The following is a 16,433-nucleotide window of genomic DNA, read 5'->3' as shown; positions in this document are numbered from 1 at the left end:
TGGCGTTGGTGTTTGAAGTTACCGGCGAAGCGTAAAGGCGATAACCAGCTTAGTGAAACCTTCCTCTCGCCCAAGCCCTGGGAATCCCAGTTTCGAGCCCACTAGGAGGTGTCACGCTGACTTCTTTTTTTTAAGCCCCAGAATCCTGGTGTCGGCCTTGGGGGCAAGCTGAGTTCTCGTTCTCGCGCCAGTTTTCCTGAGTTCTCGCGACATCGGCGGGCTGACCCGAGAGCCGGTATCTCCCAGGAGCTCCACCCGGCCCTTGGGTTTCTGAGCCGGCGGACCTCGCTGGGATCCTGGCAGCGATGGATGAGGACCTGGTTTTGGCACTACGGCTTCAGGAGGAGTGGAACTTGGAGGTCTCGGAGTGCGATCAAGCCCAGGAGCCCTTGTCACTGGTGGACGCGTCCTGGGAGTTGGTGGACCCCACCCCGGATTTGCAGGCCCTGTTTGTGCAGTTCAACGACCGGTTCTTCTGGGGCCAACTGGAGGCCGTCGAGGTGAAGTGGAGCATGCGAATGACCCTGTGAGTCCCGAGCCCGTTGGGGAAAAGAGGCGGCTGGCTGCCCTTCCTCAGCCCCTGGCCCTGGGCTTCTCTTCTTCTCCGCCTCGACGGCCCAGGGGCCGTTAAACGAGGGCGTCTGGTTTTGGACCAGGCACCTCCTCTCCGTGTATTTCTCCCTTTCCTACCCTATCTCTCTTTCCCACCCAGACAACTTTAAGAAAGCTGTGTGGCCCACCTCGCTACGGTTTGACTTATAGGGGACACAATGAGAGAAGAGGATGTTTCTTTGAATCTCACCTCACTTGAAAATAAATTAACACATTTCTGATTTGATTTACTGTAGTGTTTTAGGAGCCAGGAAGGAGAAGCAACCAGAGTCTGGAATGCTGAGGACGCAGTGAAACCTCCAGAGGCGTGTTGTCCTCTTCTATGCTCATTAGGATCGCACCGCTTAGTAGTGAGCTCGTGTGTTAGAGTGGGCAAGGGCTTGACGTTTCCGTATTTCTGGACCTAAGGGGTCTTCGGGGATGCCTCTAAAAGGATTCCTTTCCTACACGCTAAATTTGAGAAATCTCGATTTGAAATAATCGAGTCCTGTACAGGAACGGAGTTAACAAGTTTAAGATGCGGTTGTATATTACCGTGCTTGTTTTTGAAGTGATACAAAACAACCTAAAATAAAACAGATTAAGATATCATATAAAATTGTGTTTAAAGTGCACGTTTTCTTCACATAGGCTTGTATTATAATTTTGAGATGTGCTAATGGAGATCTGGCTGTTACTGCCACAAACTGATTATAGTTTGTAGGGAGGAGACTGGGAGCAGCAGAATAGGATTATCTTCTTTGAGCTGTTGCAGCCTGGTTAGGGTAAGGGAAGCCACTACTGTTCACATATGTCCATAACTGGGGTGAAATGCAAATATCTCCCAGGGAAGAGGGTATACTTTTAAGAAAGCCATCTGCCGTAGAGTTCTCAGTGTGAACTGCCCAAGAATGTATATGGGTTTGCTCTTTCCTCTCTATTTCCCTTTTGTATGTATTTGGTAAATCATGCTTTTGTGGTGGTTGTTTTCCAGGTGTGCTGGGATATGCAGCTATGAAGGGAGGGGTGGAATGTGTTCCATCCGTCTCAGTGAACCCCTTTTAAAGTTGAGACCGAGGAAGGATCTTGTAGAGGTATTCTTTGCATAAACTTGATTCTTAATTCAGTAACTTAGAAATGCTTATTATTGATTTAGACTCCTGTGAATTAACCTGTACGTGTCAAAAAAGGAAACTAGTTTTCCCTCATTGCAAACTTTGTGGGGCAGATAATAATGATTACCTTCTATTTTTATAGTGCTTCAAAGTTAAAGGCTTTCATGTATATTATCTAAATTGATCTTTACAACAACCCTGTTTATGTTCATTGTGTGTTATCCTCATTTTTATAAAAGGAAATTAAGATTCAGAGAGATTAAGTAACTGGTTTAAGTTACATATTTAGAAGCAGAGAAAAACTTAGGATTCAGATCTTCCTATTAAGACACAAATTTTGACTCTCCTTTATTCAACCACCATGGTCCTGCCCTCCCAGGACATCTAGCCCAGCTGGCAGAACAAACCAGCGTGAGGGCACACTTCCTATCTGGAGCTAGTGGTCACTCCTGCTAGCAAAATGGAACAGTGGGAACTCTTAGATTATGGTTAGTTGAGTCTAACAGATGCCTGAAATTCTCCAGGATGCACCCAGTGTGACTTGTCTTGCCCCAGTTATATCACTTTGTATGCACAAAAGAGCATAGGGTGGTAGACATTGGATGGGAAATATGTTAAAACATGCTTGGAAATATGAGGGATGCTGTTTTTAAGGATAATAAAAGGTAATGAGTTTCACAGCAGTATGAATGTACTTAACATTATTGAACTGTACACTTAAAAATAGTTAAGATGTAAATTTTATGTAATGTGTTTTTTACCACAATTTTTAAGAAAGTAAATAGCTAATAAATGTAAAATAGTACAACAGAAATACTTGATTAATAAAAAAGGAAAGAGGAATAAAGGAACAAAGCCTGGATAAAGAGAAAGGTAGGCATAAGCACAATATCAATAATTATATTAAATGTAAATGGACTAAACACTCCAGTTAAAGACATGAAATGACACACTAGATTAAAAGAGACATACTTAAAATAGACACACATATGTTAAGTGTAAAAGGATGGAAAAAAGTAAATAGAAAGTTGTTGTGGCTATATTAGTATTAGACTAAAGATTTTAAAGGAAGAAGTTTTACTTGGAAAAAAGGGGAGATATTTTATAGTGATAAAATATTCTATTAAATAAAAACATAACAAGCCTAAAAGTAATTACATAGCTTTAAGCAAACGAAGCATAAATTAGCAGAAGCAAAAAGAGAAATAATCCACAGTCAGAGTTGCGGATGTTATAAGTCTCTTGGTAACTCAATGAATAAGCAGAAAAAAAATAGTAGACGTAAAACAAAAAAAATCGAACAACATGATTAACCAAATCAACCTGACAAGGAGCCCTAATTGGAATAATAGTGGCTTAATGAATATTTATTGCATAAATGATTAAATAAACATATGAACAAATTTTGTTTAAAAGATAATGGGTGAGAAGAGAATGGGAAATGTGTGGTAATGGTATCAGCTGAGCATTTGCTGTGGGTGGAAAGTTACAGTATCAAATCGGGTAAGAAGGACACAGGAGGAACAGTGGGACCCTGGTCTGTATTTAAAGTAGCTACCTAAATTATAATGAATAGGTTCAGAGAAGGAAAGAACTCTATCTGGTTGAGGAGGTCAAGAAAAGCTTCATACATGCAGAGTTTATTACTACTACTATCACCACTCCTACCACTCACTCACTATTGAGCACCTGTTGTGTGCCAGACTTTGGACTAGATTAACTAGTGTTAATATAGTTAATCTAGAGTATGCTTTACCACAACCCTGCAAGATTAGGATATCCCCATTTTAGGGATGAGGAACAAGTTGTAACTTGTGCAAGGTCTCAGGCACAATAAATAACAGATCCTTGGCTTAGACTCTAGTTTCCCTGGCTCTAAAGCTCTTGTCCTGTCCCCTGTACCACTTGGCCTCATCACTACTGCCTTGTAACTATCACCACTGCTAATTAAAACATGGAGGTGAGCCTTATAGGACAGATTGGATTCTGACGAGTAGAGATAGTAGGGGAGACTACTCTTGGCAGAAGGAATGGGAATGTTATGAAAAAAAATGAGGCCATTAAACTTGTGGCATATTGAGAATCAGAAGTAGTTGCTTTTGGCCAGATACAGAACAGTGGTGGGAAATAAAGGTGTTTTGGGACTGTGTTATGTAGAGCCTTGAATCTAGCCTAAATGTGGAAAATAGTAGATACAGTATATAAAAATAGAAATGATCAGTATGGTGCCATGTATCATTTTCAAGATGTGTTTAAATTGAACCAAAAATCAGAAACCTAAATTTGTTTCTCTTTTAGAAAAATAGTTATTTATAATTATTTTAGAATGTTGAGAAGTGTTTGAAGTATAGAATGGCCTTTGAATTTGAGCCTCAGTAGAGTGGCATTTACTTGAAAAAATAAAGTTCATTTTCAGAGATAGAGTTGATAATTTTAAAAGGGATGTTTTCATAATGACCAAGTTAAAATGTCTGATTCTCCCATTTTTCTGTTCAGCATAATTTTATAAGACTAAAATTCATTAATGCCAGGTCTAGTTCTTCTGATGGAAACTCTTTTTTAAAAAAATTTGGAGGATTATTAAAAAGGTATGCTTTTGAAGACCTTTATGATTTTCGCTTTTTTTAAAAAAACGTATTTTTTAGAACAGATTATGAAACAGCAGCCTTAAATGCTTTTGTTAATTTTGCACCTAAACTTCTGCATCCTTGGTGTGGAATGAGCAGTAGGTTTTATTGTCTGTTTTAAAATTTTATATAATTAAAAATCTCAAAACTAGAAAACTATACACAGAGAAATCTTGTTTTATCCCATCCTTCTCTATTTTGAACTCCCTACCCACTATTAAGATACTGTTGTTTCTTTTTTCTTTCATTGTTCTCTTTCACAAATATTTATGTCCACTCTTATTCCCCCTCCCCACCACATATAACATACTTCTTACGCAAAATACTGTGTACACTCTTCTGTACTTTGCCTTTTTTGTTAAAACAATACACTCTGTAGCTTTCTCCAGATCATTTCGCATTGTAAGCATTGTAAACAATGCCACCATGAAAGTGCCTTGTACATATGACCTTTCATATTAGTCTAGGTATTGCTGGGTCAAAGGATAAATGCATTTGTAATTTTGTTAGATGTTACCAAATTTTCCTCCTGAGGGGTTGTACCATTTTGCATTCCTACCAGTGATATATGGGAATGTTTATTTTCCCTTAGCTCTACTAATGGTGTCAAACTTTAGGATTTTACTAATCTTGATAAATAAGAAATGGTACACTAGTGTACTATTAATTTGCATTTTAAAATTGGCTTGTTGGTCATTTTCCTGTTGACTTTAGGAGCTCTTTATATTTTAGCAGTTAATAGCCTGTGAGATGAGTTGCGCATATATTTTTCTGAGTTTGTCTTTTCACTTTACTTATGATGTTTTTTTACTCATACAGAATTTTAAAGTTTTTATGTCATTGAATTCATTGATCTTTTCTTCTGGATTTTGTTTAATAGTTAAAAAGCCTTTCCTGGAACTAGGAGTTCTTAACCTGGGATCTACAGAGCTTCAGATATTATGTGCAAAGTTTTGTGAATGTGTGCTTATATAATTTTTCTACAAAGATGGTTCTTGACTTTTATCAGTTTCTGAAAGGAGCCTGTGATCACAGAAGGTTAAGACCCTCGGTGTAGAGTAAGAAAATGCATTTTTATTTTTCAAAAGCGCATACAAATTTAATTTGATTGTTTTCTGTTTCAGACCCTCTTGCATGAAATGATACATGCCTATTTATTTGTCACTAATAATGATAAAGACAGGGAAGGGCATGGTCCAGAGTTTTGTAAACATATGCATCGAATCAATCGCCTGACTGGGGCCAATATAACGGTATGTAAAGTCACATACATTTATGATATTTAGTAGTTAATTATTCAGTAATTCCTGGGATTTAATTTAAAATAGAAAACTGGGTAGAAATAAAACTGTCTTTGAGGATTTTCCACAGCAAGCAAGAGGCCTAGAGAAGCTGACTGGCTTGTCTACGACCACACAGTAGAATGGCAGCCAAGCCAGCGATGTCCCTGAGGCCTCTGACCACATCCAGGGCAACATTTTATGCATAGTTACTTCAGGCCTGTAATTCCTGGCCTGTTATAGTCACCTCTTAACTTTGTTTCCTTATTATAGTTGCCTCCTTCAGTCCATCCTATGCTCTGCTACCATTTCCTATGTCATTCCCTTCATCAGAAATCTTCTTTCATATTCCTGCATAATATTGTAGGAGGTGGCAGAGCCTGGGGTCAGAAGAGCATGGAGAGTCAGACTGCTTGGGTTCAGATGCTGGCTCCACTGATTATTATCTGTGGGACCTGCTTAACTCTTCTATGCCTCAGTTTACTCACATGCAAAATGAACATAATAATAATACCTATCTATTGATTCCTTGTGAGGATTAAAGGCGAAAAAACATGCAAAACATTTTAGCACATTTTAAGCAGTAATTAAATATTGGTTTTTATTGATTCATTTTACCAAATAACCTTACTGTTCCTTTTTTCTTACCTCCCACAACTCCCCTGCTTATATCTTGTGTTTCTAACTTAACTTTCACCTCCGTGCCTTTCTTCATATATACTGTCCCTAAAATGTGCCATTTCCTCTGTTTTGTGTCAAAATGCTCTTCATCTTTCCTGTGGAATATAACCTCTCCTTTGAAGTTCCTTAGCAGATATTTAACCGTTTACAATATTTTATTCTACTTTTCTACCTCTGAACACAGGTGGCTCTTTAGTTATCTTTATATACATCTGTTTAAGATGTATAATGTAGTTGCCCCTACAAGGACTTAACAAATATTGAATTGAATTGAACCAAATAGAATATTAATTCCTACAGAGATTAAATTGTTTGCTATGTTTAGGTATTTCCTTCTTTAAAAGGCAATAAAGGCCAGTGTGATGGAAAATGAAAAGTGCTCACCTTCTGTATTATTTTCTAGCTCTCAGTTTTAATTTTCTAGAGAGCTCAGGTAAAAATTGGATGGAGTTACCTCAACATCAGGAAAGTGGCTTGCATTAAAAACAATCACATAAAATCCAGATTAGCAAAAGAGTTAGAGTTGCTAGTGTAAAGGCGTTTAGTTTCCTCATTAGAATTTACAATTTAAGCAAAGTCCTGGTATACTTCGTATTCTTCAGTTGGAAGAGGATATATTCTTTTATCTTAGATTTCTATGTGTTTTTATTTAGAAGAAGTTTTATGGAGTGGACACCCCTTGCTTTTACATTACATCCTGTTATGAACTCCATAGGGCATCCAGTTTCACCTTGCAGAACAATTTTATTTTAGGGACTACATTGTTAAAAATCACATCCCCAGGCTGTGGAGTTAAACGAGTTGAAAGCAAAACAGATCCAATTCCCTGTCTTTTTTGCAATTGAATTATTAAGCAAGGAGTTCTTAACATGAGAGAGAAGGCTCTTACGTATCTCTTTGACCCCTGACTGTTGTCCTCCAGTCTCTTCTGCACCTAATATAATGTGCGTTGCTGGCATGCTTGCCAAGTAATAGAAGTTTTTTGCTTGTCTTGAAGAGATAGTAAGTGTAAAACTGTTTATCTGTTGAGTTATAGAAAGCTTAGCATTCTTTCCCACAAGGGGAATTTATTAGAAAGTTAAATGTCTTTGGTTAAAAAAAAATCTCATGTAAAGATGCTGCTTATCTTATACAAATAGTACTGTTCCATTGAGAAGACAGAAGGAAAAGGTACTCATAGTCATTTAGGAGTATCAGTTTTTAAGTGGTACCCTGCCATCCTCAGTGCCATCAAGGTGGGAGAACTAATCTTCCTTCCACTCAGAACTCTTCTTTATCTGTCTTCTGCTTAGGTTCTAAATAAGATTTCATCTAGAGGATGAAAAAAAAGGATCTTGTTTATGAAAAGCACTTTTACAGAGAATTTTATTTGGCTCAATGAATGAAGCTTTTTATTTACTCAGTCAGCGAATTCTGAGCACCTTCACTGTACCAAGCCTTTATTAGCCACTAGGGATACAAAGATGAAAACATTCGAATCCTGGAGAGCATTTCACCTATAAGCAGATAGAATGATACCTCGTAAGGATTATCACATAGACACGAGCAAAGAGCTGTGAGAATGTGGAGAGTGGGTTTAGCAGAGGCTGCATCAGGCAAGATGCTTATGTTGCTAAGACCCAGCATTTATAGGAAGTCGTCCTTCAGAACCCTTTGGTATTGTTACTGAGAGGGGAAAATTTCAATTTAGCAGTGGGAACAATTCTTATTTATTATGACATTATATAAAACCTTGTCTTTCTGGTTTCTAAAACTTTTAGCATTTATAGAGGCTTTTGTGTTTTTTTTTTTCAGTTTTTTCTCTTCTAATTTCATATTTTTCTATCTTTACACAGTTTATGAAGTACTAAATTAACTGCTGCTGTTTCCCATTAAAATGTTTTTTTTTTTTGTGGGGAAGATTGGCCCTGAGCTAACATCTGCCAATCCTCCTCTTTTTGCTGAGGAAGACTGGCTCTGGGCTAACATCCATGCCCATCTTCCTCCACTTTATATGGGACACTGCCATAGCATGGCCTGACAAGCGGTGCGATGGTGCGCGCCTACGATCCGAACTGGCGAATCCCGGGCCACCGCAGCGGAGCGCGTGCACTTAACCGCTTGTGCCACCGGGCCAGTCCCCTAAAATGAACTTTTGAACAGAAGCTCAATATAGTTTCTGTCTTTCCCAAAATATAACTTCAGAAAGCTCTGGAAAACTGTAAAGTTAAAAAAAAAAAAAAAGGCTACTGATAGATTTTCTTTAAATTGTTAACTTGCCTACTTAATGCCAAAAGCATTCTCTCACCCCAGGTGTACCATACTTTCCATGATGAGGTGGATGAGTACCGGCGACACTGGTGGCGCTGCAATGGGCCATGTCAATACAAAAAGCCCTACTATGGCTATGTCAAACGTGCTACCAACAGGGCACCCTCTGCTCATGACTATTGGTGGGCTGAGCACCAGAAAACCTGTGGAGGCACTTACATAAAAATCAAGGAACCAGAGAACTACTCAAAAAAAGGCAAAGGAAAGACAACACTAGGAAAGCAGCCTGTGTCAGCAGCAGAGAATAAAGGTAACTTTATGTACATTCTTCCAGCTTTTCCATGACTGTAGCTACAGTGTAAAGACAGTACTGTCCTTTAGAGAATACTATTATTATCAATGTTGTTATTATTAAGATAAGCTTAAAGATTGTTTCTAGTGTAGAAGTTTTCAAATGTGGACTTAAGAAGAATCCCATTGTCTATGAAATGACGGTAGAAAAATATACTTTGCTCCATATAGATGTGAGTAAAAATAGAAATTGTTTCCACTGATAATATTTGAGGGTAAAGTCCCTTTCCCTATCTTGACTCACTGAGTCATTAGGAAACAGAAGGCAAAAAGATTGTCAAAATAAAAACAGTAATTCAAATAACAATGCCCGGAATCTAAGTCCTAACTACACCCCTTCCTATCAGTTGGATTCTATCCAAGTGACTTCTGTTGATGTATGTATTTTCATTGGGAGAAGAATGGGAAAAGGATATGACATGTATATGCTAGTACTTCATCTTCTAGATTTATTCCTTTCCTATGAAACTCAGTGACTGCCTTTTGAAGAGTAAGAAGGCTACTAAAGTTAATGCTTCTTCCCTTGAAAAATTGTTGATTTGATGTGATAAGACTCAGGAACATAAACTATATTTCCCAAATCTGAAATGTAAGTAAGTTGAGGAGCTATAGAAGAATCACGTGGAGAGATTATATCCTCATTTTTGTGAGTAGGCAGAAAGAAAATGCGGTAGCAGATGTTTCCCTTCTGGGACTAAACTTAAATTATACCAAGCAATTTTCAAGGTAAAAGTTACTTTGCTATTGGTCTTTGCATGATAGAACTCTTTATGTAAATATGAGAGGATGTTTGTCCTTTATGTTCTTTCAATATCAGAGCTCTCTGACTGTTAAAGATTGTCCTTCTCCCATTAATAGGTAATTATTACATGGATCTAAGTTAGAATAAAATAGTATTTCTTCATTTTGAAAAAACTATCCATTAGCTTAATATTTGTTACTGTATTAATTTTGAGTCAAGGAAAAATCTTATTTGCTTCTTTTGCAGATAAACCCAGCAGAGGTGAGACACAGCTGTTAATTCCTTTTAGTGGAAAAGGATATGTTCTAGGAGAAGCAAGCAATTCACCGTCATCTGGGAAATTTATCACTTTACATGCTACTAATAAAACACAAGATGTTTTAAGTCAAGACCATTCAGCAGATGCTCTAAGACCTAATTCTAATATTGAGGTGAAATTTGAACAGAATGGTTCAAGTAAAAAAACTTCTATAGTCTCCCCTGTTCTTAATACCAGTCACCAAAATGTTTTAAGCAGCTACTTTCCTAGAGTAGCAGTTGCCAACCAAAAGGCTTTCAGAAGTGTGAATGAATCTCCAACGAAAAGCGTCACAGTTGGTGACATTGCTAAAAATTCAGTCTCTTCTAGTTCTCAAAGAAGGGTTACATCTTCTAAGATATCCCTAAGAAATTCTTTAAAAGCAATGGAGTCAACATCTGTGACTCCATCCCAGGATGCAAGTGGGCCTGAAGATAAATTCCCAAGTAAACGACCCAGGCTAGAAGACAAGACTGTTTTTGACAAGTTTTTTATTAAGAAAGAGCAAATACAGAGTGGTGGTAACCATCCAGAGCATAGTTCACATCCTACAATGGCAGCTCAGAATTCCAGCAGTTCATCCAGTCAGAGCAAAACGGTTAATTGTCCTGTTTGTCACAATGAAGTTTTGGAGTCTGAAATTAATGAGCACTTGGACTGGTGCCTTGAAGGTGACAGCACCAAAGTCAAAAGCTGAAAAAAATCTTTGAAAAACGAATGGGTTTCACATACCACTCTATTACCTCACTAACATAGTGTCAGCCACTCAGGAAGTTCTGGTTAATAGTAAGATTTGTAGGTTATAATCTAGTTCATGCAACCAATACAAAATATTCTATTTTATAAATACACATATGAGATTGTAATTAAAAATATTTTATGTCTAAAGGTGCTATATTCACTCTTGCCTTGCATATATACTGTAGTCCAGAGTTTGTTCTGCATGTTTACATGTATAATTTTTAGATTTTGTTCCTTTTTGCTCTTAAACATATTTAAATTTGTTATTCTTTTTATTTGTATACTTTCCTCAAAATACTCAAGGAGGAATCCTGTCAGGTATTTGGTTAAATTGAATATTTCTTTATTAATATTAAAACTCATTTCCAGAACTGATGTTAATATTCATAGTGTCAGATATATTGACCAAAAACACAATCTAGAGTACAAAGTATATTAGTTGTTTTAGGGTACTCAGGGTTTTTGATTTTTTTTTTCAAAATCTTAACAGGAAGTACATTTTCTATATTTTAAAGAATTTTATTTCTCCATTTCACTAAAAGGTTGCAGCAGATTTTAGGTTAAAGTAGATAAGGAGTATAGTAAGGTAAATTTCTTTTGGAATATTAGTAGTAACAAATAGCCATGTGTAGGCCAGAGATGAACTGTTTTCTCAAAATTTAGCAAAATGAGTGGTTAAAACTCGGTGCTAAATAACTGGTATATATAACATAACAAAGTTGCCTAATTTATGTAACAGTGGAACATTATCTGGAAACAGTATTATGGACTTTAAGCCAAAGTTGAAACAATTTTAATAAAAAGAATACCATTTGTGCATTTTAAAAAGTATATTTATTTTAAAAAATATTCTTTTCCATGTTATAGCAAAGGGACAAAGATACTTTTATTTCCAATTTGGGGCTGACTATTATAAATAATGCTGCTAGAACATTCTTACTCATTTCTGTTGGGCATATACCCAGGAGTGGAATTGCGGGGTCACAGGGCATATTTATGTTTAGCATTAGTAAATACTGCCAGTTTACACTCCTGCCAGCAGTGTATGAGTTTCAGTTGTTCAACAGTCTTAACACTAATATCAGCCTTTTTCATTTTAGCCTGTCTGGTTGATTGTTCACAAGTTTTGATGTATTTTAGCCTGTCTGGTTGATTGTTCAAAGTTTTGATGGTTCTTAAAGCAATAAGTTAAAAAATAGTATTTAATAAATATAGATAAATAACTAAAATATGTGTATTATGTTGAATATATGCCATTATACTTGCATAGAGGATCATTTTCTCTAATTCAATTTAACAAATTATGTGCAGTTAAACATTTTTTGAGCCAAAACTGTACAAGGTTCTGGGGCTATGAAATAGGACAGTCCATATCCTCCAGGAGCTTTTCAGCCTAGTTGGGGAGTGAAACAAAAGCAGATTAATTTCAGTATAGTAAGTGCTATGATGGGTTTCTGCTAGGTGCTATGGAACTTAAGGACAATCAGCACAGCCCAGGGCTTCAGGGGATGTTCCCTGGAGGAGACGACATCCGAGTTGAGTCCCGTTAGCCTGGTAAAGAAGGATGGAAGGAACCTTGCAAAAAGATGGAACACTAGAAAAGCCATGGGAATAGACTTCGCACGTTCTACTGGGAGAACTACGCTGTTCCAAATGAATAGAGTAAAAAGTTTTAATGTGAGGGGTAAAATGGCAGAAGGAGAGACTGCAGACAGGACAGATCTGGCTAAATAGAATTTTGAGGGCAGAGACCCCATCAATCATGTTCTCTACTTATGTCGTTTGTAATGGTCCCTGATGATACACATCTGCTGATTCAGGTGAGGATGGTGCAGTGGGGACTGGAAGATGTAAGCCAGTTGAGAACATCAGAGAAGTGTGTTGACGGATTCTCTGTGGGTAACATAGATGGGAGGAAGAAGGGCAGTGGCAGGGATGGAGAGGATGGTTTGAGAAAATATTTAGGTGGTAAAATCAAGAGTTGGTCAGTTTTAAGGAGAGCTAGAAATATGTTAGCAAGAAAGTTGAAGTTAATTTTAAATTTGGAATTAAATAAGCCTTCACTTCAATCCGTGTTAGAAACTTTTGAGAAAACTTGTATCCTAAGGTTTCTGTTACTCCCAAATCTGAGTCATTTATACCAAAGAAATAGTTTTCTGTTCTGTTGGTTTAGGTTTTTCTCTTTTAAAGCAAATTTCCTACCCTGATAACAGAGCTGGTAATTCTGGGTCAACCTTTAAATGCTATTTCCCTTCATTTTGGGGAGCTGGCGTAGGGGACAAGGGGAGCAGACTTTATAAAAACTTGGTGTTTTTTAAAGGTAAGGTTCTACATTATCTAGTAAAACTAACTTTAAATTAAGAAAGTTTTGTTTTGCTTTTGTAGACTGTAAATGTGTATCCCAACTGGAAATTCTAAGGTGGGTGGGAAAATTCGACAAAAAACTTCTCATACTGTCTCATTGTCCTAAAGCTCTGAGAGTGTATTTTTTTCAAAGTTTATAGGATTTTAGAGTGAATTAGAATGTCAAAGTGAAACAGCTGCTGTATCTTCCTGCAAACTTAGTACCTTGCCAGGATCCTGTGCCTGGGGCACATGCAGAATCTCATCTCAGTGGGCTCCTCAGAGAACAAGGCTGAGCTCTTTTCTTTCTGTAGTTTGTTAACCCTTAGTGAGGGGCAATGGTTTCCTGTTTTTCTTTGTCTGGATTTTTTTGTCCTTGAGGCTATTATTGCCTTTTTAGCAATTTGTTGTAGTTGTTGACTGGCAGCATATCCGCCAAATGAAGTGAAACTCTAACATTACTATTATTATTACAGATTAAACTGCCTAAGGAGTTGCAATTTACAGAAAAGCATGCAATGTGGAGATTAACTCTGGCTTTCTATTTTTTCTAACATTCCACTGGAATGTTAGAAGTTATTTGATTACATACTTCATCATCACATATCTTTTGAAATGAAAAGTAAAAAAGTTGATCTTCTTAAGTGACTCTGGAACTATATCATTTTTAAAGTTTACAATGTTGTATATTGTAATACAGAAACAAGCTGCTTGCTGTTGCTTTCTTCAGTACTGGTGCTAAACCTACCAAAAGATTTACCCTCTTGTTTACTGAACACCAGGTGGTGCTCTTGGTTAAGTTCAATTTCTCTGAAAAAATCCAGGGCAAAGCAAAGCCAATGAACAAGAGAGAGACTTGCCAACAACTGGAACAATTGCCAGTTCTGATTCATAGAAAGGAAAGATAGGTTATGATCTTAAGTTCTGTGAGAGGGGACACAAGAGGCCAAGCACGTGTGCTTGTTCAAACAAACAAGGACACCTTAATCTCCCTAAACTTGTTCTCATTTCACCTTTCAGTCTCAACACTAACATAATACTCAAGTCTTCTGCAAGAAACCAGTACCCATATATGGCAAAACATGGTAATTCCCAACGGGAAGTCTTCTAGACAACGCAAGACGTATATACTTTTATACTATTTCTGAAATTATAGTACACTTCCTTTGAATGTGTCTAACACTTTGCTCTATAGGGTCTAGATTAGTCTGAAAGCTTCCTAGGACATAAATAACATCCTTTGCCCCTACATCAGAGGTCTAATAGAACAAATAAGAGCCTCAGATTCTCCATGTTAAGTGAATGAAATGGCTAAGCATTTCTCAAGTTCCATTGTTACGTTATGGTTTTTTTTTTTTTTTTTGGCATTTCTCAAGTTTCACTGTTACTGCTTTTGCAAAAACACCTTAATGAACACTGACTCTTCTCCATACTTCTCTGAAGAATCAAAGTTTGTGTATTTTCAAGCTAGAATACTTTTAAGACCCAAATCATTCCAGGTTATAAGCATTCCTTGCAAACTACATATATGAAAATCTGCATCTACATGAAAGACACTGGGAGGGTATTTGTTTTCTTACAAAAGATTCCTCACAGGATTCTTTTCTGTATTTGTATACATTTAAAATAATTCAATAGGTAAATAAATATGTATGTATATATATATACATACACATATATAAATGGTTTCCAGTAACTCACGAAGATGCACCCACACTTACTTGTTCGGTTGCATTAACACCAGATATTCAGATAGCCACTTCCACAGGATCCACGAGGGGAGGGTGGAGTCTAGCTTCTTAACATGATGTCTGTGGGGGTCATCCCTATTATGTATTTACAGATTGTTCATTCTCATTGCTGTATAGTATTTACTTGTATAAGCATACCACAGTGCATGTGTGTATGTCTGTGTATGCATTCTACTTTCTCTTTGTAACTATTTTGTTTTGTACTCTTGGCTGCTTTCCTACTTTTTTTAGGCCCTTCATTATATTTTCGGTTGAATCTGTTCTTCCTTGGGCATGTTATAATTTAATCTTAATTTGAGGTAATTTTTTCTTTTTCAATTTTTTTGCTGAGTTACATCAACTCTTGTTTTACAGCTTCTTGATGGTTTTTTTTTTTTTGGTTCATTTCTGTTGAGATTTTGAATTTCTAATTTCAAGTGTTAATTTTTATTTCTACAAAGTCCTGTTTAAGGATATTTAATTCAGACTGGATATTGTTGCAGTTTTCTTCTGCCTTATGGTTGAGGAGAGAATTTTCATCAGCTATAGTTGATTCTCATTTTGTTTTCTTCTTATAGTAGTATTTATAGATGTTGTCTTCCTTTTCTGCTCATTTTGAAAGGTCTTATTTTCCTTGACTTGCAAAAACAGTTGGCTCTATGTAGGCAGGGACAAGGGGTTTGTGTGGCTTACCATGTTTCTGATTCAAGAGTGTTTTCTTCTGTTGTACAGTAAAATGCAGTATTTCTCAGAAATGACACTTTTATGAAGTGGGACACTTTCTTTATGAGGTTGGTGTCTCTTCTGATTGTGTAATTTTTTTTTTCTATAAGACCCTTGCTTCCTTCTTTCACTTTACCATCAAGCCTCCAGGAGACATCTCCCCTTCTTCCAGAAATGGTACCTTGCCCAATGGCCACCTTCAATCTCATGAACTTTAAAACTTCCTCTTGGTGCCCCCACGGCCAGTGCTCTGATGCACTGGGGTCAGATCTATTAGTATTTCCATCGCGCATGGCGGGTCCGTTTTTTTTCCCAGTGTACTGCACTGCTAGGGCTCATTGCCCTCATCCCTTTACCATAGTCTCTGCCTAACTCTGCTTTCCATAAGTTCTGACGCGGGCTCTAGTTTCATAAGTTCTGACTCTGGTTCTAGTTTCAGATGCTTATTTCTCTGCTTTCACAGAAGTTGAACTTTTTTCTGTGACTCACAGTTATACTGCAGGTATATTATAGATGACTTTGTTTCTGTCTGTATGGTGCTGGGAAGATCATGAAAGAGATTCAGATTTAGGCAGCTGCCAATATTTCTTAGAAAACCAGGAGCCCAAGTACTTCCCCTTAGATATGAACATACAAACAAGAATTACCAGACATACAATGTAAGGAAAACCCCTAACACGAAGGACAAAAATTAAAACAAGTAGAAAAAAAGGTTCAATACTGTATCCACTAAACAGAACAGATTGTTATATATTAAAAAAAAATTTAGTGAACAGAAGAGACTCTTGAAAATTAAAAACCTGATAGCAGACACAAAACCCTCGCTGGGAGAAGTGGAAAACAGATGTCTTCCAAGTAAAGGACAAGAGAGACATAGTAACTAGAAGAAAGTAACAGGCTCAACCCAGTGGATGCACTGTCTTGACAACGGGAGTTCCAGAAAGAGCAGAGACAGAGAGGA

General features: G+C 37.1%; 1 protein-coding gene across 1 annotated transcript; it reads left to right on the top strand.

Annotated features, from left to right (window-relative positions):
• Positions 1–20: 20 nt before the first annotated feature.
• On the top strand, positions 21–10,940 carry SPRTN (SprT-like N-terminal domain). The gene is made up of 5 exons (XM_058543026.1): positions 21–526; positions 1,586–1,685; positions 5,458–5,586; positions 8,587–8,854; positions 9,884–10,940. The coding sequence occupies exons 1-5, from the start codon at positions 306–308 to the stop codon at positions 10,630–10,632; spliced, it is 1,467 nt and encodes a 488-aa protein (XP_058399009.1). The 5' UTR covers positions 21–305; the 3' UTR covers positions 10,633–10,940.
• Positions 10,941–16,433: the final 5,493 nt, after the last annotated feature.

Source organism: Diceros bicornis, chromosome 6, assembly GCF_020826845.1.
Source record: "Diceros bicornis minor isolate mBicDic1 chromosome 6, mDicBic1.mat.cur, whole genome shotgun sequence".
Classification (NCBI taxonomy): domain Eukaryota; kingdom Metazoa; phylum Chordata; class Mammalia; order Perissodactyla; family Rhinocerotidae; genus Diceros; species Diceros bicornis.
The sequence above is the reverse complement of the archived record's forward strand: the minus strand, read 5'-3'. Positions and strand labels throughout refer to the sequence as shown.

Coding starts and splice junctions, on each gene's coding strand:
- SPRTN (XM_058543026.1), top strand. CDS start 306: ATGGATGAGGACCTGGTTTTGGCACTACGGCTTCAGGAGGAGTGGAAC. Junction 527..1,585: donor TGGAGCATGCGAATGACCCT/GTGAGTCCCGAG, acceptor GTTGTTTTCCAG/GTGTGCTGGGATATGCAGCT. Junction 5,587..8,586: donor TGACTGGGGCCAATATAACG/GTATGTAAAGTC, acceptor CTCTCACCCCAG/GTGTACCATACTTTCCATGA.